The 24,316-nt window shown below is 43.5% G+C and overlaps 1 protein-coding gene across 4 annotated transcripts in view; it reads left to right on the top strand.

Annotated features, from left to right (window-relative positions):
* The first annotated feature begins 1,078 nt into the window (after nt 1–1,078).
* The window catches only part of LRCH1 (leucine rich repeats and calponin homology domain containing 1), a 201,558-nt gene continuing 178,320 nt past the window's right edge, over nt 1,079–24,316 (top strand). For all 4 annotated transcript variants that reach the window (XM_030813371.1, XM_030813373.1, XM_030813370.1 and 1 more), the window contains exon 1: nt 1,079–1,647. In XM_030813371.1, coding sequence (XP_030669231.1) covers nt 1,338–1,647 — 310 coding nt within the window. In that variant the 5' untranslated portion in view covers nt 1,079–1,337. The remainder of the gene's footprint in view (nt 1,648–24,316) is intronic.

A 24,316-nucleotide genomic window follows, 5' to 3' on the forward strand; every position in this document is an offset into this window, starting at 1 on the left:
TCTGCCCTTAGGGTGTCAGATGTTCTCTGTCGCCCCTGGTGTGCCAGCATTGGCCTGGGTGCCACTGGGTGGCTGACGGCAGAATGTGAATTCACTTGCAAGCGGACATGTTAGTTTCCATGCCCCAAAGCGTGAAGAAGGGCACAAGGACACTTCGATGGTTCTTTCAGCTCAGACTCGAGCTGTGACTGATTTGCTGTTTGGGGTCACTGGCTTTCTAGCCTCTCCTGGCACCACCCAATTTCGGGGAGCAGCCAGCTTATCTTTCTCCTACGACAATGTCTTCTGTCCCCCATAAACACTGCCCTCATTTTGAGTTTTTCTTTCCTATCTCTGTAGCTTTCTTCTGCCGCTCAGCAAACACTCTGTCCCACTCGTATTCGTCCCTTGGCGCTGGCGTCTGGCCCTGGGGTACACTGTGAAGGAGGGCAACCCTAGATTCTGAGGGCCACTAGCTCGAATCTAGCTCCCCCTAACTGCAGGGGTGACCTTAGATACATTTCTTAACTTCCTCTGTAAACTCAGGGGAACAATTTTGGCACTCCTGGGGTCCCTGGATTAATGAGATAACTTATGTAGACTCCCTAAACAAGCGTCTGGTTCATTGTAAGCGCCCAAATGCCAGGCGGCATCTGCAGGGATGACCCCATAGTGAATGAAAACTGCCTCTTGGGGATCTCTGGGTTAAACGGCCAGAATAACTGGCAGAATTGAGAGAACCTTCTCCTTCCCCAAACCTCACTGTACTGCCAATCCCATTCATTGCCTCCTGCCGTTTTATCCGTGTTCTCAGACCACCACCCTACCCCCGCAACCTCCAGTCCCCTAAAGCCTCCTGGGCGGCAAAATGACGCCCAGAGAGAGGTTTGGCGCCTGAGTTGCTCCAGAGCAGGCGTCCAGCCCCGCCGTGTACCCGATTGCGGGGTGGATCGCGGCAAGGCGGCGGCGGCCGGCAGAACAGGCGCGGAGGAAGGCTCAGGCGGGACAGACTGCGTGGGGGAAGGAGGAGGAGAGAGCAGACGGCGGAGGAGGGCAGAGCAGCCGGGAGGAGGGCGCAAGGGCGGGAGGAGACACATGCGCGCTGCCGCTTCCGCCGCCGCCGCCGCCGCCGCAGTCCTTAGCTTCCCGGGGACAGGAAACCTTCAAGACTGAGCTGCCACGGCCGCCTCCCCGCCCGCCCCCCATTCTACGCGCCTGCCCACACCCTCCTCCCCTCCTTCCAGCGCCTTTCGGTGGAGCACTGCAGCATTCAGCCCGAGCTGCCGTTTTCCCCTCGCGGGGAACGCTGTGACCCCCCCGCAGGAGCGGCGGGGCGGGGTGGGGGGGCCCGGGAGAAGATGGCGACGCCGGGAAGCGAACCCCAACCTTTCGTCCCGGCCCTTTCGGTAGCTACTCTGCACCCACTTCATCATCCCCACCACCACCACCACCACCACCACCAGCACCACGGAGGAGGCGGCGCCCCCGGCGGGGCGGGTGGTGGCGGCGGCGGCAGCGGGGGCTTCAACCTGCCCTTGAACCGGGGTCTGGAGCGCGCGCTTGAGGAGGCAGCTAACTCCGGGGGGCTGAACCTGAGCGCCAGGAAATTGAAGGAATTTCCCCGTACCGCAGCCCCCGGGCACGACCTCTCGGACACGGTGCAGGCAGGTGAGTGAGGGCCGAGGGGCGGGCTGGGGTGTGGGTGCTGTCTGGGTGTCTGTCGTGCGTTCCCTAACGCGGTGGACAGTCGGAGATCTCGTCTTGCTCGGGGAAGGAGGGTCCATCGGCCCGTTGTCTCCCGAAGAAGGGTCTCGCGTGGGCGCGGAAGAAGCGGTCCCTGGAGAGGGCACGGGGGCCCCGCCTCGTCCGGCGATGCAGTGCCAGTAGGGCAGGGGTGCGCCGGGCCTCTGCGCCTGCGAGCGAGGGGTCTCCGGCTCTCCACCCTGTGGCTGCCGCGCCGGGGAAGTAACCGCGGGGCTGGGACTTGCAGGCGCGCCGCGTGCGCGCAGTGTAGGTGGGAGGTTTCAGGCGGCTGCGTCGGCTTCCTGGGCCCCGCGCAGAGCTGGGAACTCCAGCGCGGACAGCGGCGTCGGCGCCTCCAACCAGTTCAAGCCGTCTTTGCATCGAGGCGTAGCCCATCCTGGTGGGGAAACCCAGACAAAGGTGGCACGCCCTCGGCCGAGCCAGGGGCATCGGCGCAGTGCCGCGAGCCCCCTCGGCGACATCGCCGAGCGATCGGGCAACTCGGTGCCGCCTGTGAGGTGCCCAAGCTTCCTCTTCCTGCGCCTGTGCGGGAAAAGAGCCGCCGGGCTTGTAGTGAATCCGAATCGGCTGCCGCTTCGGAAGCGATCGGCCCTCTTCCTTCCGTGCCTTTCGCTCACCGCCCACACAGTTTGGGTCCTACCACCGAGGCTACCTGGTTCTCAGTTACCCAACCGTTGCGGGGGCCCCGGGAAAGGACGGCGTGGCATATTAAAGGCAAAGTAATTAACGTGAGCCTGTTTTCCTGTGTGAGCCCGGCAGGTTGTAACTCGCGCCAATAAGCAGCATAACTTTTTCAAGTTACGTCATGTGTTACATACTTCTAAAACGTCTGCTTTCTCTTTGGTAGTTGGAGTTCCAGGAGCGGGATCTATAAACAGGAAGGAGGGTGGTGGAATGGGATTGGGGCCTTAGGGTCTATACAGAACTGACTTGGTTTCCGACCATCCGGTTCCGCTCCCTGGGGGAGGGTTTGTGTCATAGCAAGTGCCCAACATTGCCCAGGGCAGTGGGTGATCCGTTTTGGAGCTGCTGCCCAGACCTCTTGGCTGTCATCGCCTCATGGCCCAGGGTCAGACCCCCTCGGTCTTGGATGGATTGACTCTCAGCCACAGGAGCACCCAGTTTAATCTTGTAGTGGGCAAGGGAGCAGGCAGTGGGTTTTTGGAGGCTAGGTTTCCAGTGTCTTTTCCCCCCTTTAATTCAATAAACATTTATCTAGATCCTTAATTAATATTTAGATACAGTTCTGAGTTCACTGGAGGCAAAGATGGCTCTCCAGGGTCATTAAACTTTGTAATTTGGATTTAGGGATAGTCAGGAATTGGCAAAAAAAAAGGGAATTTCCAAAGTTGAGCTGTCAACAGCTGGGGAGTCTCTTTCAATAAGACCTCTTAGTTACATCGTCTCAAGTGGAAGTTATTCCAAGAATTGCCTGAATCACTAACTTAAAAAAATACATTAAATTTTACTTCCCTTCTGCTACAGAGTGTACCATGAGCTAGCTATGCTATGGTTGGATATATCTGCAGAAAATAGAGCTGGCATGACCAATAATAATAGGTTTGTGTAGTTCAGTAAGGGGGCTTCATAGTTGTTCTACTTCAGTTATGCTAAGGATTATTTACAAAGTTAGGTGAACTTGATGTGTCTGCTGTGTTGGCATTTCTTTGAGAAGACCAGTGCTTTTAAAAGCAGGGATCACATCTTTTAGCTAAGACCTTGCCGTGTGAAGTGGATGCTGAAAAGTGTTCTTGTTCTCCTCTCGGCGTGTTTATGGCAAGCTTAAGTTGTGAGTTTTGCAGGTTTTTATTTATGAGCTCACTTGCACATGTTTTATGCTCAGGAAAATCTAACTGGCTAAAATTTAGAGGCTTTATGTTAATTCCTCATCCAAAAATACAGTATTATTTGGGGGAAGAGGAGTGGAGGGATATAACCTGTGTTTGTAGAAACCTAAGTCAACCCCATCAGAAAAGTATTCATTGTAGCTAGTTATTTTACATGAAATTAGAATACCCAAATGTATTAAATATTTGCTTCTGCAAAACGTCTTTGCCTCAGGTCAAAAGCTAGGTGTAAACCACATGTATTCTTTGTTCTAAAGATAAATTTAATTGAGCACAGTTTCTTATTTGAAAGACCAGAAAGCAAAATAAAGAGTTAAAGTTACCTCCAGTATACACAGTGTTGACACAGTCTACATGTAAGAGTTCTAATACAGTTGAAAGTTTGAGTAGTAACATTTATAATAAAGATAGTGGTTTCTCCTTGGCTCATATTTACTTTAAGAATGTCTTTTAAAATTAGAATGGCATATGAAGATCCTTAAAGGCCTAAGAGGCAAAGTGGATTTTTTTTTTCCATACATTTTCTAAGACAGGGAGTGGTAGAGCAAGCTTTTTCTCACTGTTTTGTTGTATAATACAGGCCATTTGGTTTACGCCTTGTAAAATGTCAGGCTTCTGGCAGCCACCTGTGCAGAACTGCACTCCTGGGCAATATAGCCTATCTGAACAGAGTGGAAAACCAAGATGTAAACAAAGAAATGTAGAATAGATGTCTAAGCTGTCACTCAAGTGCATATACTTTATTGATAGGAAAAAATTCAAGCTATCATTTTGAGCCTATTAATTTACTTCTGTTTGAATCAAAATAAGTTTTGTTGTCAGAGTCTAGTCTTTTAATAGATGAAACGGGGAAAGAAAGACTGATCCACGCAGGTGCAGTGAGTGACACAGGTGAGTCACTGATGGAAAGGGACAAAACAGAAGAGCCACTATCAGCACTGGGTGCGCCTCTCTCTGCGTAATCTGCATGATCTTAGTCCCCATTAGGAGCCCAGTCATACCCTCATTTATACATGGGAAGACTGAGACAGAGACAAGTTAGGTAATATGCTGAAGATTATACCTCTACTGAGATGGTCAACCAGTGATTGGAACCCTGGCAGCCTCACGTTAATTCATGTTCTTGACCATATTCTCATCAAGCAGAGGGAAGGGGTTGAGAGGTGGAATCTGGGAGGCTTCCTGGAAATTCATTCAACCAGCGTTGATTCCACAAGAATGTACTGAGCCCCTCTGAGTGCTGGCCACTGATCTAGGCACTGGGGACACAACAGTGACCAAAAGAGAATCCCTGTATCCCTTCTTGTGGAGTTCATTCTAGTTGGAGAATAGGGAGATACATGAATAAATTGATTTTGCAGGATAAATAGGATGAGTTATAGGATAGATGGAATATCTTTGTTTTATAAATACACAGATTGCTTTGTGTTGACTTCAGGTGGCTTGTAGCAAGAGTATAAATGATGACTAGTAATACATATAATCTAAAGCATAAAATTGGGCCAAAGAAAAAGAAGTACACAAATTTGCATATGAGTAAAGCAAATTTTTTTTTTTTTGGTGCTGATTTATTAAGTAGTGTCATTTTGGATGAAGAAGCTCAAAAGGATATTTTGTACAATTAAAAGTGAATTGAAAAGGAGTAAGAAAAGAAAGTGGCTGATTGCAGGAGGTTCTAGAAAATAAAAAAGAAGCCCTCAGACTTGGCATGCAGGACACTTGTTGAAAGTCTTGTTAAGGAAAAGGGGGAATGTTTCATTGCCAATTATCTTTTTGAGTTGGCTCTAAGCAGGAAAGACTATGGGCCAGGCACTGTGGCTCACACCTGTAATCCCAGCACTTTGGGAGGCCTAGGTGGAAGGACCGCTTGACCCCAGGAGTTTGAGAACAGTTTGGGCAACATAGTGAGACCCCATCTCTACGAAAAATAAAAAATTAGGCCAGGCACGATGGCTCACACCTGTAATGACTGCACTTTGGGAGGCCAAGGTGGATGGATCACCTGAGGTCAGGAGTTTGAGACCAGCCTGACCAACGTGGTAAAACCTTGTCTCTACTGAAAATACAAAAATTAGCCGGGCATGGTGGCATGTGCCTGTAATCTCAGCTACTCAGGAGGCTGAGGTGGGAGAATCACTTGAACCCGGGAGGCGGAGGTTGCAGTGAGCTGAGGTCGCACCACTGCACGCCAGCCTGGGTGACAGAGAGAGACTCCATCTCAAAAAATGAATGAATAAATAAGTAAATAAAATAAAAAATTAGCCGGGTGTGGTGGCGCATGCATGTAGTTCCGGCTATGTGGACGCTGAGGTGGGAAGCCCATAGGTTGAGGCTGCAGTGAAAGCCATGATCACGCCACTGCACTCCAGCCTAAGTGACAGAGTGAGACCCCGCCTTAAACAAACAAACAAACAAACAAACAAAACAAAGACTATATGGGAAACAAAGAGCTTACTCAGGGAAGAATATTGAAGTGCAGCATTAAAAATACCCATTTATGTGTGAGGGAAGAGTTCTGTAAGAACCTGACAGTTGGCTGCGTGTGGTGACTCACGCCTGTAATCCCAGCATTTTGGGAGGCCGAGGCGGGTGGATCACTTGAGGCCAGGAGTTCGAGACCAGCCTGGCCAACACGGTGAAACCCTGTGTCTACAAAAAAAAAAAAAAAAAAAAGCTAAGTTCCTGTAATCTCGGTTACTCGGGAGGCCGAGGCATGAGAATTGCTTGAACCTGGGAGATGAAGGTTGCAGTGAGCCAAGGTCACGCCACTGCACTCCAGCCTGGGCGACAGAACAAGACTCTGTCTCAAACAAACAAACAAACAAATGAGCCTGACAGTCTAAGATTCTGTGAATAAAAGAAACAGAGAGGGGATTTAAGCCTGTCTTTCTGGTCATATTCTTCCCAACTCCTGCCTTATAATGGAGTAAAGACTACAGGGCTCTTATGACCCTTTAATTGAGGACTCCGGAAATGGCTGAAGCCTAGGATTTGTCAGCCTGTGAGAATAACACCCTAGCTCTGTGTGATCTGGCTTTCTCAAATGTCTTTACAGATTCAAAGGATCTTCTCTGAGATTTGTGGGTGGTTTTATCTCTTGAAGGCTGACTTCCACACCCTATTCCCATCCTATAGCAATGGAGTCCTTGGGATGTTAGCACCCTTTAGTCGTTGGAATTCACAGAAGACTTGATAACAAAATCTAGTCATTTTCAACAACTTAACTTTATTTCATAATTTTGGCCATCAATATGTTTCACTATAAATATAATAAAATTTTTGAAATCACGTGTTTCCTTAAAATGTATGTTCTTTTATAGTTATATCTAGTTTTGAATTATCATTCTGCTATTGAATTAAATTTGGTAGTTTTTAACATACCTGTTGCTTTTTGTGGTAGTTACTATCAGATAAATGCCTTTGTTTATTACATGTATTCTAAATATTCTTCCATTCATAAACTATGATTCATATCCTTTTCTTTCCTATTACTATTGTTTTTTCTTCCCTGTTAAGGTATAGATAAATTCCAACATCAAACAAAGGCTTTTAGAACAACTCAGACAATATCTGTAGTGGTTCTGAATCACATCTAGATGGGCCCTTCCACATGTCTGTGGTATATGGCAAAAACAGTCTCCACAAACCTACGTGCTATTCTCATTGCTTGCATTACAGGCTGCCTTCTTGAAAAGGCAAGGACATACTAATCATGCTTTTAGAATAATAGCATACAATTATAGGCCAGGGAACCTCTGGGAATTTTTGGTCTGTGCCAGTTTATAAAGGAACAGCCCAAGGTTTGACCTTCATCACTGAAATGACTCTACTGGAGAGTTTGTCAGTCACTATAACATCTGATTTGATTTTTGGTGGGTGTTTGATACTAGGCCACAAATTAGCACACCCTGTCATTTAAAAATTCTTATTTAAATTATTGACTAAGACTTTTGTGTGTTACTGTAATGAACTGAAATTTCCCATGGCATGGCATAATAACTCCTTGGAATAAACATTTAAAGGGCAGATACCTTTTGAAATCCATGTCGACGTCGATTAATTCAGAAGTCAAACTCGTTTTGCCCGTGCTGTCCATCTGGTATATGTACATAGCCATTTTCTATTATATTATTCAACTTCATCATTGCTTGTTTAAACATAAACTGTTTCCCTCTTTTGTGTATACGTTTCTGTTCCCTCATATATATATGGGTTTATATATGTATATAATCTAAAGACTTTTTATATTTCAGCTGGGCAGCATTTACTTACTCTTAATGTCTCCCCATAATTTCCCTTCAGGTGTGGTACTGCATGTGCTTTTTCAAAGCCTTGGTAATTTAAATGGCAGAAATGCTGTTATTAACTCCATATAAGGTGGTTGTGGGTTTGCCAGTCAGGCCATGGGTAACTTGAATTTTTGTCTAAGCCTCAGAAAAACCTGTTTGTGAGGCCACTTTTCAGAATTTCTTGGGCTTTTTGGAAAATTGAATGTCTGTCTTGGATACTGGCTTGAGCTTAGATATGGCAATTCCACCAGTGGTTATTTCAGTGATTGTGTGAATTGTTAGAGTTAAGATAATTTGGTGTTAATTGCAGTGATTATTTCAAGTTATAAGATTATAATCTATTATAAACATGTTAAGGTTGTAAGGCACAAAACCCAACTATTTTTCTATAGTGAATAATCTTTTTTAATGACCAACTCATGGGAAGCCTAGCTTCTGTTATTGTTACTAGTCTTTTGTTGCATGAAAGGTTTTTTTTTTGCATCAGAATTTTGCCATGATATTTCAGAGAGTAAGAAAAGAAAAAAAGAAAAGAAAGATCAGTGTTCCAAATCAGACTTAATGTAGGAAAACTAGGCATTCTAATGTGGACTCAAACATGAAATATGCCTGTGTTATTCTTCATCCTAATTTAAGAGTTTAGTGATTTTGCTTCCATATTCTGCAGTAAGAAATAGTACATTTGGAAACCGTCTCCTCCCATAAAGTAATTCAAAAATAAAGTGAGATTGTTTACATGAATAGAAAGTTGATGAACTGTGAGAATTGGGGCTTCCCTTGCTTACTCCAGCCATGCAATAGAAGGGAAATGCTTTTATAGTCAGATTTCTGTTCATTGTTTTTCCTAACCATATCCTCCTTCACTGGCCATAAAGGAGGATATAGCTGGGGAAAAAAATTAGAGAAGAACAATATGTTTGATTTGCATAACAGAAATACTTAATATTTTGCTTGGTAAGAAATTACTGCTTGTCTGTTAATATGATGCTGGTGCCGAGACAGCTCAACTGACTGTACCTGAAATTCTTACGGAACATTTTTAAGTCGTCAGGGGCAGGTTATTTGATTTTGGGATCTTCCTAGATGTTTGTTTTTCTTCCTTCTGCTGTTTGCTTTTTTCCCTCAGTCCCTCTGCTGGAGGGAGACCTAACACAGGTGTGGGATGAAACCAAGCAGGAGCCCTCCAGCTCAGTGTGTCTTGAATTTCCTCTCCACTGTTCTTGCCAAATGGGCAGAAAGCGGCCCCCATCTTAGTTTTTCTAATCTTCTGGCTTCTCATGTGGACTTGCTTTTGACAGCTGACCCCTGCAGTGTGGTATGTATAGCTTTGGCACACGATGTGTTCCTGTTATTCTTCCCTATTTTTGATGTTTATGCCATACAGCGTGAGGAGTAGCATCAATATTTCTGATCTGGTTCAGTCAGCTTAGCTCTGATTTAACTCACTTTATCTCTGCAGGCAACAGTGGCAATTCAAAGACAGCACCATCAACACACTGCCTGGCTTGCCCTTCCTCTGGATTGCCTTCATTTTGCTTTTCCAAGTCATTTACCTCATGTCCCTTCTCCTCCCCGTTGTGTAGGATTCTACTGACTCCACTCTCATTTCATCTGGGCCCCCAGCCTGCTCAAAACAAACAGCCTCCCTATCAGCCCATTCTTGCAGATCTCAGCCCTGAATCATACATGACCTTAAGCCATCTTTGCATTATTTACTTATGGCATTTTTTGTTTTATTGCCTTCCTCTGGTACTTTCCCTATGTTTAACCTTTTTGCTCCTTCACTGGGCTGTGAGATTTGGCTAGATGGGACTTTTCCTGATTTTTGTATGCCTTCCATGCCCAGTACAGAAAATACTAGAAAAACATTGATGGACTGCTCCCTTTCCTCTTCCCTACACTTGGTCTCTGCATTTTTCATCCATCATCTTGGATCTACCCTGAAGTTAGCCCCTACTTGTGTGTAGTTTGCTGATCTGCTCAGATTTTCCTGTGAGACCTGATTTTCCTCACACAGCATCTTTTTACTTCTCAGCGTCATCCACTGTATTAGTCTACTGGGGGCACCATGACAATATTCCTCAGACTGGGTGGCTTAGACAACAGAAATTAATTTTCCCATAGCTCTGGGTGTCGGCAGGTTTGATTCTCCTGAGGCCTCTTTCTTGGCTTACAGGTGGAGGTTGTCTTCCTGGGTCTTCACAGGCCATTCCTTTTTGCGCACAAATCCTTGTTGTCCCTTCGTGAGCCCAAATTTCCTCTTCTTATAAGGATATCAGTCAGATTGGATTGGGACCCACCCATAGGACCTCACGTAATCTTCATTACTTCTTTAAGGACTTTGTCTCTAAATACAGTCACATTCTGAGGCGCTAGGGGTTAGTGCTTCCATTACTTTTGGGGGTCATAATTCAGCCCGTAACACCCACTGACTCACCCCTGCTGTAGCTGGTAGCTGGAGTTCCTCCCCCAGCCTGTGTAAACTGATCTTGGACTTGTGTGAGGCTGCCCTCAATGCTGCTCTTGCAGGAGGCCCAGGACAGCTCTGTTTGTTAACCGTCCTGTCCTTGGAATCTAGCCCTGCACTCGCTAGCTACACCTGCATCCATGCTGAGAGTCCCAATAATGCTCCTTCCTGAGCCCTCGAATGTGCTGTAAAATGGTAAAAGAGCCACATATACACTTAGAAATGGATGACTCCGGCTCATCTGGACCCCTCCTCCATCTCTCATAGACTTAGAATCTTTTTGGTGGTTGGTGGGTCCCTAGAGTCACACTTTTTTTTTTAGCTAAGGTGGGGTCACTTCTCACCAACATTTGCAAGTGTTTGATAAGCAATGTTACATCTAAAATCAAATGAGTTATAGTGAATTCTGAGGGAGATGGGCAGGTGTTTTATAATATCAAATATTGCTTGAAATTAGCAAATGAAAAACTAATCGACATCTTTTGAGCACTTATGGTGTAAGGAGCATAGCCAAAAATATAAAGGCATAGTTCCACCTAGTTTGAATTGGATGAGGATTAAAGAAATTATGTATTTGAAAGTCCCTTACACATATAATACTCCAATTAACAAGTATTGTTTCACTAAAGCCTTTCAGCCCTTAGCCAAATGGACTTTCTTCCTTTTTTTTTTTTTTTTTAAGTACAGCTTAGTGATTAAAAATAGGATTTCCTGCCCGGGCGCGGTGGCTCACGCTTGTAATCCCAGCACTTTGGGAGGCCGAGGCGGGCGGATCACGAGGTCAGGAGATAGAGACCACGGTGAAACCCCGTCTCTACTAAAAATACAAAAAATTAGCCGGGCGTGGTGGCGGGCGCCTGTAGTCCCAGCTACTCGGAGAGACTGAGGCAGGAGAATGGCGTGAACCCGGGAGGCGGAGCTTGCAGTGAGCTGAGATTGCGCCACTGCACTCCAGCCTGGGTGACAGAGCGAGACTCCGTCTCAAAAAAATAAAAAAAAATAAAAAATAAAAATAAAAATAGAGTTTCCTGAGCTTCAAAGACCTGTGTTCAAATCTTGGCCTTGTCGCTTATAATCTGTGTCACTTTGGCCAGATGACTTAAATCCTATGCATCGGCTTCTTCACCTGTCAAGTGGGGATAATAATAGTATGTACCTAGTAGAGTTGTCATGAGAACATTGGTTATAATAACAACAGCTAACATTAGCAAGCAGTTATTCTATGTCAGGTATTGCTCCAAGTGCTTTATATGCAAATATATGTATTAAATATACGTAATAGATGTTTCACCTCATTTAATGCTTGCTACATGGTCTGTTTTAACCAGAGCAGGGGCTCAGTAACTCCAAGCAATGCTTTTCTATTGCAACCTGAAGAGGGAGATTAGAAATGTAGAAACCATCCATTCATATCTCTCCTTCATTTAATAGCTGAGGACACTAAGGCCCAGAGGGTATAATCATTTGGCCAAGGGTACACAGCATGGCAGTAGGTGCCAGAGCCAGGGCAGAGTCTCCCAGGCTCACATCAAAGGGTTGTTTCTGTGGAGCCAGGAGGTGACATTGGGATGAAGGGAAGGCCTTCCTTCATCCTTAGGGTTCTCATCTCAAACCCACCCAAAACAGCCAGGTTGTGGGCCTCCCAAAAAACAAAAAATGGTGTGAAACCTTTAATAACAGATGGTCCAAAGCTGGGGAGAATCAGATAAAGCTAACGGTAGTTACAGATGAGACGTGTTAGTGTAGGATTTGACTGCATGTGGTTTGGGGGACATGCACAGGCCTCTTGTCAATTGGATTCCACATACTAAATGAGTGTGCTGGGCAGCCCCCGACTCACAAAAGGGGGGCCATCAGCCTTTCCTAGCAAGGCTTTGTTTCAGAACTTGGCATGCATTTTCCTATAAAAACAAGGTGGTAACCTGCGATTTAGTTCTCCCGCCAACCCACAAAGGCCTGTTTAACCCTAGCAGACCTGGGCCTTCCTATTAATGGTGGTTTCTTATTGTTTCTTATTGTTTCTTTGGAAAAATGCAATCCCAGTTCCAACATGAAACACTGAATCTGGAGAACTTGGCATCAGGCTGTGAATGAGTCCTCTGCCTCTTGAAAATAATTCTCTTCCCTCTGGCCATTCCGGCCAGGGGTCGGAGGTTCCCCACACCTCTCCCAGGTCCCTTGATCAGGGCGCTCAGCAGCTGGGAAACAAGGGTTGGCCTAAGTCAGGGATTCACTTGGACCTCAGGAAGGCCACTGGGCCAGGGAGGAATGGGCCGGGGAGCCACCCACCTGAGGGAGGTGTGCAGGAACTTAGACACTTCTCTTTTTAATTTTTATATTTCTTCTATATCATCTCCCCGACTTACTAATTTTGGAATTGGAAGCAAGTTAGTGAACTTTTCTGAACATCAGGTTTGTAATTTGTTAGAAGCAGAAATGCTCTTTATCCCTTGGGTGGTTGTATAGATTCAAAGGGTAATAGATAGCACAGGAGCAGGGCTCAGGTCTGGCAAACAGTGAGTGACTAGTAGAAAACCTGTCACTTTCTGTCCTTAATTTCCATGGGGCTATGTGACATAGTCTTCTTCAGTCACGTAGATAATTGGAAGCTGTCAGCCTATCATTAGCTTAGAGGCTTAAACTGTGGCTGGGTCCTTGTCCCTGCTCTGCCAGGACATGGCTACTACTTCACTTCCCTGAGTCTCAGTTTCCTCATCATAAAATGGGGATAATAATTATAGAATTATTGTGAGGAACAAATGAATACATATGTCAAGTGCTTAGGTCAGTGCATGGCACTGATTTTGCCATCATGATTATTCTATATCTTTAGAAAAGAGATTCAGTGTTATAAGGCACAGAAAGACTAAATTCCTAGAAATGCTGTGACATTAATAAAATAACATCAGTATCCAGCAAGCTTGGGTGTACATGCTTTCAGTGTGTGTACATGTTATTTATATCCTTTTGGCAGTCTTGGGAGGATGGTAGCGTAGGTGGTATTCATTATTCCATATTGCATGGGGGAAACAGGCTGGATGGTGAAATGACTTTCCTTCGGTTATGCTGCTAGTCAGCAGTTGAGACAAGACCACATCTTCTGGGTTTTCATGCTGTTTTGATTCCTCAATTCAATGGTGTTCTTAGGTTTGATTTAATTTCTACTGGGGCCAGGTGCGATGGCTCATGCCTGTAATCCTAGCAATTTGGGAGGCCAAGGTGGGTGAATCACTTGAGGCCAGGAGTTTGAGACCAGCCTGGCGAATATGCTGAGACCTCGTCTCTACTAAAAATACAAAAATTAGCTGGGTGTGGTGGCAGGCACCTGTAATCCCAGCTACTCAGGAGGCTTGGGCAGGAGAATCGCTTGAACTGGGAGGCGGAGGTTGCAGTGAGCTGAGATCACGCCATTGCACTCCAGCTTGGGTGACAGAATGAGACTCTGTCTCCAAAATAATAATAATAATAATAATATAATAATAATAATTTCTACTGGGACAGAGGAGTCTTGAGCGGACTGAGTCTGGCAGAGAAGAGTGCATTCAGGTTTCTCACAGTAGAGAATGGGGAACCCTATTCCTGTGCCACGTTGTGTATTCAGGTGAAGGGTGCTGGGGCCAGCTCTTGTTTTGGCCTCCAGATTGGAGGGGTGAGGAAGTGGTGGCTGGGGCCTCAGAGGAGGGCCTGGGGTGCCTGGCTTCAGCCTCTACGGAAGTCTTGTCATTGATTTAAAAGCTCTTCCAAGTTAAAAAACAAGCAAACAAAAAACCATTGACAGTCTCTTCATGTTTTTGGCAAAAAACAATTTATGAATAATGTTATGTTCTTGACATGCTCTGAAGATGAATAGCAAACACTTCTACCAGAAGTGAGGAAATGGCTACTAGGAGGCTGAGCTTTAGGAATAAATATATAGTAGATTCAATTGTTATCTTTTTTATCCCTCACTCTTTTACTGGCATCCAGCATTTATTTTGAACTTCAGTCAGAAGTTATTTCACTAAGAACCTTGTCATAGCTTCAACATCTCCCTGAGGATACTGATATGGTAACTCGGAAGGGGGAATAATGTTTGTCAAGGCAGACTCATGTCTGGGTCCAGGGTCTTTCAGAATGTTCCTCGTTCAGTTCTCAGAACACCCTTGTGAGGTCGGGAGTATCATCGTTACTGAGAAGGGCACTTATTACAAGTTAGGCAGTCAGAGTATATTTGTAAGCCAGTAAGACGGAGCCAAAATTGGAACCCAAACAGTTGTTGAAGAAGTGCAGGATCCTCCTCTATTTTAGTGTCACTGAATATTTAGAGCTAGAGGAAGAGACCAGAGAAGGAGATTTTGCAGATGAGAATCAAGCCTATGGCATTTCTACAGATGGTCCTCGGGGTGACATAGAGATTTTAGAGTTCATCCCCGAGTAGGACCCAGATTCCTGACTAATGTGATTTCCCCCACTGATCTGAAAGCGAGCTCAGAGACCCCAGGTATATGCATGGGGAGTTCCAGCCCTAATCCTCACTTGTTTGTGATGGCCAGTTATCAGCTCCATTTCTAAGAATTGTGTTTTAAAGCAAGTCACAATTACTAGTTTTAAAAATTCTTCAAGGTGTCTGTTATTAAAAAATGTAGACACACATTTGGGTTTTCAGCTTTGGTATAAACTTTTCTTGTTAGACTTTGTAGCACGTGACCTAATTGAACAGATTACTGATATTTTCTGTAAGCAGTTTACTGATATTTACTTTCCGTCCAGTGAGAAATGAACGAATTTCATCGAGTGCAAGACCAAGTTTACTTTCTAGAACATTACCTATAGAATGCAAATGTTTACATTCCAAAGACTGTTTTATTATGTAATAAGAATCATCAGTTTGACATATAAAAATATGTTTTATTTTGTAATAAAGATCTTTCTATACATTAATTACCTCTACAATTTTATAGATGAAATAGGGCAGCACAAGATTATGGCTGAAAAACAGATTTTTTTTGAGTGTATGCAAATCAAATCCAACTTAAAGGAATCTGTGCAATTGACAGCAAATAGATCTCTCTTTGTGCAGTTCCCTTGGAGGTGAAGATGATAATCTCTGCATGCAATTTAAGGCAATTTTGTGTGTGTGTGTGTGTGTGTGTGTGTGTGTGTGTTTTCCTGGTGTTTTCGAAAGCCTGGATAAATCCAAGTTAATTTTAGTTGTAGCAGTCATTCCATCGGTTATAGGCTTGTAATCAACTCTTAGCTGTGGTTTGTTCAGATATTTACAATGAATGCTTTCTCGTATCTATACAGTACTGTAAAAGGTACTGTGCTATAAATTTGTAAGTACAAAAGTGCCTAAATCTGATATATTTTATAAAAGTCAGTTGGCAGCTGTGAAGGCTTGCTTTTGCCTCTTCCTCCCCTGCACAGGCTAAGTCCTTGGAATCAGTATGTTAGTGAAGACTTGGTATCTCAATATGAAATTTGCACCATGGGAATTCTGAGATAATGCGTCCTGATAGAGCCCCTAATGCCTGCCTCTTAGGAGGGCAAGTGACAAAGACAGTATAACTCAGCTAAGTCCTTTCATAATCAGGCAGCCTTGGTCTTTCTCAAGTGGTTCCATAGTTTCCGTGTGTGTGCTTTCTTGTGTTTCTGTGTCTCAGACCCCTTCTATCCTTGGGCAGTCTGTCTGTAATCTTTTAATACTGCGTGGTAGATTGGATTGGATGAGCCCCATCACCTTTGGATAAGAAAAGGCTTTTGGACACAAGTCTATGCAACACTCTTTTCTTTAGAGAACATAATAGATCACTGGGAACATCATAAGAGGTGCTCTCAGAGGGTGCTTGTAAGTGGCACCATCCTAAATCCAGGTTTACCGGGGACAGTCTGGGTTTGTAACTCTCATCCTGGCCTAATTAATAATAGCACCCTCTTTTAGCACAGCATGATTTAGATAAGCTATATGGTCACCCCATGCACATGGGATGTGGTCGAAAACACCATTTAAGAATAAAGTGAAATGGATTCAAACGAAGTGACTTACCTACCCATGTCTAGTTGTGTCAGATTGAATCCAGAATTGGTCCAGGTTATCCTGGTCATTTCACCAGCTACCCATATTGCTGTCCTTTGAAGGAATTACAATGCTTGGCTGGTTTCTCTTTTTAACTTTCATGCCAAGAAACCCTCTTAGTAAAATCTTAGGCATTTGTTGTTTATTTTAGTTGGTAAAATACAGCATTTAAAAATTATGAAATATTGCATACATAGAAAGGAGTCCATACCCTATGTAGACATGATTTAAATAATGATGATAAAACAGACATAGTGACAGAAGCATATAGAAAGGTGATCACCTGGGAAGGGGTGCAGAGAGGATGGAAACATTCTATGTCTTAGAATGGTGAGTACATAGGTGTATGTATTTGTCAGAACTCAGTAAACTCTGCACTTAAAATGGGTGCATTTTACTGTATGTAAATCATACCTTGATACAGTAGGCTAAAAATTTACCTATGTACCCACTATCCAACTTAAAAAGGAGAACATTTCCAATACCTTTTTAGCTTTCTGCCTGGTGCCGATTCCTGACTGACAAGCTGTTTTAAAACACAGAATAACTGAGGCTTTATTGCTAAATCAATGCCTCCTATTAGAAAACTGATATTTCTGTTTTAGTGGACGTTCTTTAATCTTTATTTTCCTTATTTCAAAACATCTTGTTAACCCTCTTTACGTAGTCTTACTCATAAAATATTCTAATTCTGTATTTAACAAGTGGCATTTTATTTTAGTGATAGAAAAAACTGTGGCTGAACCAAGTTTTCTGAGATCACTGGAATGATGTTAGCTAATGGAGTCCAATGTTGAAAGCATTTGTTGCGCACCTACTGGATGTCAGACACTTTGCAGACACGATCTTATTTCTCCTCTGAGCCTAATAATAGGTATCATTTCCCTTAAATTTCCTCGTGTGTAGAATTGAGGCCTATAGATGTTAAGAAGCTTGCCCAAGATCCCCATGCAAAAGTAATTAGGAGAATTAGGAGTCAGGGTTTGAGCCCCAGTGATCTAAGTACATTGTTAATGTAGAGAACTGCCCTTTGCTGGGGAGTTAAGCACTTGGCTGGCTCCCCTGGTTGTATCCTGTAGCACCGGGACCATGTGGCGTATCACTTCCAAATTTCCTAAATCACTGTGATCCTGCATACTCCTTGCCCAGACCCCTCCTGTGGCTGTCTCCTGCCTGCCCACCCAGGCTCAGCTGCCTAGCAGCAGATCCACAGGGCCTCTGATATCTGGCGCCATCCTGCTTATCCTGCCGGGTTTTCCTCTAGCTCCCCTCAAGGGTCTGTGTGGCTCCAGCTGCCTTTTCCATTAGTGTTCCCATATGTTCCAGGTTAAGGCCTCCGTTTTGCCTTCGATTGTACCTTTTCTGTCTTCATTGCACTTGCCAAATAAAATAAACAAAACAAAACAACGACAGACCCCAGCTCTCCAGTCCCTGTCAAGCAGTCATCTCAAAATTTTAATTCCTGCCTCTTCTACGATGCCCCAAATGCCAGCCTCCCTCTCTGCAACTCTACTCATCTTTTTGTCTAAAACAGAGTTTATAATGATTGAGTTGGTCCTTAATTGTTCTTTAATTCCATGTCTTTTTTCTCTAATAAGAATAAGAATGATAATAGCTTCATTTATTGAGTCAGATATTGTGTTCTCCACTTTATGTGGCTTCCCTCAGCTAATTCCCAGAGCAATCTTAGGAGGTAAGTACACATTTTCTTCCCATCTGACAGATTGGAAAATTGAGGCTCAGAGAGAAATGCCTGAGGTCACATGGCTACTAAGTGGCAAGACCAGGATTCAGTTTGACTTGAGTTTGACTACTCTTTGCTGACTTCTTGCAAATGCCTTGAGGAGAGTAGAAAAGAAGGGAAACTGACATTCACTGTGCCTTTGCTATGGCTTGGCATTGAGATGGTTTAGCTTATTATCTCACAGGGTCCTTATCCTGTGCTAAGAATCAGATCTCCAAAAAACTGAGAATTAGATCTCTAAAAAACGGAGGCTCTGTTTACATAATTCATTCAAGGTCACAGCGCTGATTAGTGGAGAGATCAAAATTAAACCAGGTCTTTCTGCCCCTAGAGTTGCTCCACCATGTGCATGAGGAACACTTTCTTTATCTATTTTTCTTATTCTCTCTGCAGGGCCTAGCACAGAGCTGGATATTAGGGAAACTTTTCAATTAGTTATAGGTTGATTAAACCACCACAACAACAAAAGTTCTTTTATTCTGTTAGAAGCATGAGCATATCACACATATTCCGGTAGGGAAGAGTAGTACCATAAAGAATGTTGGATTTTTAGAAGAGACAATGTAAAAGCAAAGGTGAGGTGAGATAGATACATGAACAGAGTGGCAGTCACCGAATTTCTTATCTTTTGAGAGATTTACTTGAGGGATTATACCTTTACTATAGTAGAGGAGTGTCTAAAATTAAAAGACAGGAGAAGATGACTTAGTATTCCCATTCAGATTTTTAAATTGCTGTGTGGTTAGCTGTCTCCAGTCAGGCAGCTTCACTGCTCCTTTTTTTTAACTGCCTTTCTCAGGCATAGAAGTAAAAAGAAGTAAAAGGTAATGGCCAGTTGCCCTGAGCCCTTCCACTGGTGGATTTGCAGAGCACTGAAATTCACCCTAGAGTTTACCCTTCAAAGTAACTAAGCATTAAAAAACTCAAACCTACAAAAAAGGAACTCCTTTGTGTTCCAACAATTGTTACAATAGGTTAGACTTTTGGTGATCAAAACACACCTCCATTAACTGCACCAGCATCTTGTGCATCTCAGCTGTTTGTGCGAGTCATCCAGCATGAGGGAGGATGGGTCTGCATCAGGTGCAGTTCCTGGGCCTTGGAATATGTTCTCCACTTTTGTTTGATCAGCGGCATGTTTCCATTTAGTGTGCTGTGTGCCAAGAGAACAGTTGTCAGTCGTATTCGCAGTGATGCACATTAGCATGAGTGCCAGAGATTCAAGTGGCGACGAGCACCAACTCTGCCTTCCACCCATTGCTTTTTGTGCTCTCAGAAACTGGAGAAACGCTAGCTTTGCACACTGGGTTTTCTCAAAGTGGGCTAGGCGTATCATTTTCAAGGACTATGGAGCTTCCTGGAATTGTGCATGCTGTGAACACTCTCCCAGAATGATGAAATGCCAAAGTGCTCAAGTCACCATGCCTTTGTTCACGGGCTCTCATGCCTTTCTTGCCGTGACCATCCATGAGGCTTAGAACCATCACAGCTGTTTAGGTAATGGTCTTGGAGTCCAACAGATCAAGGTCAAATTCTGGCTCTGTCACTTAGCAGTTGGGTGACTGTAGGCAATTCATGCACCTCTCTGAACTTCTCATTTCTCATCTGTAAAGTAAGTGAGAGTAATAACACTTATGGGGTTGCTGTGATGACTAAAATAAATTCTAAGTACGTGGCACTTGGGGAGCGTGTGTGTGTGTGTGTGTGTGTGTGTGAGAGAGAGAGAGAGAGAGAGCGGGAGGGAGGGAGGAAGAGAGAGAGAGAGACAGAGACAGGCAGGCAGTGGCTGTTGTTTTGAACTGTGATGCCCACAGAGGGGGAGCTATTTTTGGAGAGGAAGGGGTCTTCTCACTGCTCCCAATTCTCATCCATGCTTGGGATGTGCATCTGTCTCTGTCACTACTCTGGGAACATATCTCTTGTCAGATACAGCTGTCTTTCTGTTGTTCCCTGGGTCTGCCAGCACAGGGCTGAGGCCACTCCCTGCACTCCTCTTCCTCCTTGTACCCCCATGGCAGGCCATGCCTGGGGACTCCCTGACTCTGCTGTCCTTCTCAGCCTGGAGCTTGCTGCTCTTTACGGGGAGGACATTGATTCTCTTTGCCAGGCTGCCTGAGAAACAGGCCCAGGTGGTCTGAAGTTATAATCCCCAGATCAAATATGTTTATCATTTTATTGGAGCCATCCTGAGACTTACTGCAACACTACTTTAAGCTCAGTGACTTTAATTTGGACCACAGCCTATCATACATATGGCATGGTGTCAGCTTTTAGTAAAAGATAAAATAGGTGCGTGAAATGAAAGAGACATAGATGCCAGTTGGAGAACAGAGTGATCTAAAAGCAAATTCTGCATAGCAATATGAATACTTCAGAGTGGACAGGGGTATAGTTTGAAAGAAGCTACCTATAACGACTGTTTTCATTATATTGACTAAAGAAAAAGCTTGACAAAATCGCCCTAACTTGTGGAGTCATGTGGAAGATAGAATAAGAAGATAGTGCACAATTGTGGGCAAAAGAAGGTAACGAAACATTGCAAAGACTTTAAAAAGCTTTTTTTAAGTTCTATATTCACAGCCACATTTTGTAAACTTAAGAGATGCTGCATTTTTTTTCATTCATTCATCCATCCAGCAAATATTTATTATCTAGTATGAGTAAACTTGCCCATGAGCCCGTCCCTTTCCACTGCCTGTTACTGTATGTGACAAGGATAGCAGTGTGCTCAGTAGCTTGCAGCCACATTGCCTGGGTGAGCTACTCCTCCATCTACTGGCCTAGCGACCTTGGGCAAGTTCCATAACCTCTCTATGCTCTAGTTTCCTCATTTGTAAAAGAGAAATGATAATAGCACCTGTCACAGAGGGCTTTGGGGAATTGAAAATGCAAGGAGTGCAGAGCACTGCCTGGCATCTGAGAGACACTCAATACATGTTAACTCTTATCATTTGTTTTCTGACTTATTCGTTTGCTTCTTTATTGTCACTCTCCCTTTCCATCATTAAATGCTGAGAGAAACCTTGTTTTCTCTTTTCTCATGTAACTACTGTCCTTGGTTCCTAGGACAGTGTCTGCCCATGGTAGCAGCTTTAGTAAATACTTGAGCCGAGTAAGTGAATAAATGGCTGGATGAATGAATGGAATGCATGAAGGCCGGGCTTTGTGCTGGGTGCTTCCTAGACAGGAGTGAACAAAACTTGGTGCCTGCTGGGTATATACCCAAAGGAAAGGAAATCAGTACAGCCAAGAGATAGCTGCACCCCCATGTTTGTTGCAGCACTGTTGACAATAGTCAAGATTTGAAAGCATCCTAAGTGTCCATCAACAGATGAATGGATAAAGAAAATGTGGTACATATGCACAATGGAGTACTATTCAGCCATAGAAAAGAATGAGATCCTGTCATTTGCAACCACATGGATAGAACTGGACATCATTATATTAAGTGAAATAAGCCAGGCACAAGAAGACAAACTTCGCATGTTCTCACTTATTTGTAGGAACTAAAAATTAAAACAGTTGAACTCATGGACATAGACATAGAGAGTAGAATGATGGTTACCAGAGGATGGGAAGTAGAGGGGTGGGAAAGAGGTGGGGATGGTTAATAGGTATGAAAAATAGAATGAATGAATGAACAAGATCTAGTATATGATAGCACAACAGGGTGACTATAGTCATATATATATATATATATATATATATATATATATATTTTTTTTTTTTTTTTTTTTTTTTGAGATGGAGTCTTACTCTGTTCCCCAGACTGGAGTGCAGTGGCATGATCTCAGCTCACTGCAACCTCCACCTGCCTAGTTCAAGCCTCTCAAGTAGCTGGGATTACAGGCACACACCACCATGCCTGGCTAATTTTTGTATTTTTAGTAGAGATGGGGTTTCACCATGTTGGCCAGGCTGGTCTCGAACTCCTGACCTCAGGTGATCCACCTGCCTCGGCCTCCCAAAGTGCTAGAATTACAGGCCACTGTGCTTGGCCATATAGTCAATAATAATTTAATTGTAATTTAAATATAATGTTAAAGTAACTAAAAGAGTATAATTATCCTTTGTAACACAAAGGATAAATGCTTGAGATGATGGATACCCATTTACCCTGATGTGATTATTGCATGCCTGTATGAAAATATCTCATGTACCCCATAAATATATATACCTACTATGTACCCACAGAAGTTAAAAATTTAAAAAGTTAACATTAAAAAATACAAAACAAGTGGTGTTGCCTGCATTTTAGAGCTTCCAGCTAGTCAAGTGAAGGAGAAGCCTAGAGATCTATAATGACCAAAGGTGCTAAGTGTCAATGCAAGGGAAGAACAGGGACACCATGCTGGATGGCATCAAGGAAGAGGTGGCATTTTCCGACTATGTTGGGTGGTGGACTGATAAACAAGAGCACTTTTTTCTTTATCCATTAGGAGACTTAAAATAATTATTTGTAGATCCCACTTCCCCACTTTTTAAAGCAATTCCTTCTCGATTATTCCCTCTCTTCAAACATACAAGCTATTATATGCATGTTCTAAAACTTGTAAAAAGAAGGTAAACACATTTTAATCATTTAAAAGGTTTTTTAAAAAGTCAACCAATGCAACTTAAAAATGATTATGAAGCACTTGTTTACTTTCGGTTGTCTGGAATTTATTTGTGTGTGGATTTTTGTTTTTTTTTCATTTTGGTGTATGGGCTATTAATTGCTTTTTCTTAATCTTTTCCTTGTCTGTTTGGAAAGCAAAATCCAAAGTCCTTTTTGGCAGTGGTAATAATAAATATTCTGTTTAGTCTTTGGATGAGGTTTACATGATGTATCTGTAAGTACATTCTGGAATATTGGAATAACAGTTTCTAGTCCTTTTGATCAATGGATAGTGGGATAAATGAAAAGTTCAAACCAAAATATACCTACTGGACAAGAACCATCATCTTTTAATAGGCAGAAATCCTCTTTAGGGTCCAGTCTTCCTTTCATTCCTGTTCTACATTGTCAATGACTCTGACCACAGGAACAGTGAACTGCTGGATAGGATGCAGTGTTGCTGGTCCCCTCTATCATTACCAGTACAAAGAATTGTATTAATTTTTTTTTTAGGAGTGGAGTTTAAGCTCAGCTGTGCACCCCAAACATTGATGAAGATAGCCTATCGTATGGCTTCGAGTCACAGAACCACAAGATGCGTGTGTGATTATCTAAATAAAGAGCTCTTATCGCAACCTTGTGGCTCCGGCGATGGAACTGGGCGTGGGAGGGCTTTTTCATTCGTGTGTTGTGCACACAAATGATTCTCTAAGTTGAAGGACACATTTCTCTGCAGCATAACTGAAAAAAGCTGTGCATGAATGTGTGTGTGTGTGTGTGTGTGTGTGTTTGTGTGTTGTAGGGGGGAGTGGTCTCATTCCTACTTGCATAAAACTTCCAGAAGGGGTTTTGAAAGCATTGCACAGCTGTTGCTTGTCAGCTTCTTGTGTTGACTAGATGTCAGCAACACTTCCTCAACTTTGGACAATGCCTTGAAAACAGAGATCAGTGTGTGCTCATGGGATGGATTTAAATGGAATTGAATGATATAGAAACCATTGTCTAATTTATATTTAGGTAAGTCATGTTTTCTCTCTTTAAATTTTTCCTGAAATGCATGTATGAAGCTCTTTTTGGCTGAAATGAGAGAACGAAGCAGGCTCCTGAGTCCTTGAGTGAAGAGGATCCATTGAGAAGTCCAGAGGGAGAGAGAATGAGCTTGACTAACGGCAGCACAGGATTGGCAGGAGTGATATAAAATAGTACATCATCTCAGAGTGACCTAATACTCAACTTTGGAATGCATTTTTATTTTTGGCAGTGGATTTACCTCACTGTGTCCTGCTTGGACAAACGTTGGAATTAGTCAGCATTCCTTAAGCACATGCTAATTATGGCCAAAGAAAGTGGCAGGCTTGAGGCTTGCTGGCGACCCGGAGAAAGCCAGCTGGATTAGACATTTGCCATGAGCCTTGTGTTCATGTAACTTATGGGGCGGTCTCCTAAGCCAGAGAAACAAGAAACTCAAAGGCAGTTTTAGCAAGGTTCTCATGCATGGCAGCATATTTTAATACTAATGCTCCCTTTAGGCAGGCCCTAAATAAGAATGTCTTGTTCTAATTTTTTTCCATAGA

The sequence above is a fragment of the Nomascus leucogenys genome, chromosome 5 (assembly GCF_006542625.1).
Source record: "Nomascus leucogenys isolate Asia chromosome 5, Asia_NLE_v1, whole genome shotgun sequence".
NCBI classification, from domain to species: Eukaryota; Metazoa; Chordata; class Mammalia; order Primates; family Hylobatidae; genus Nomascus; species Nomascus leucogenys.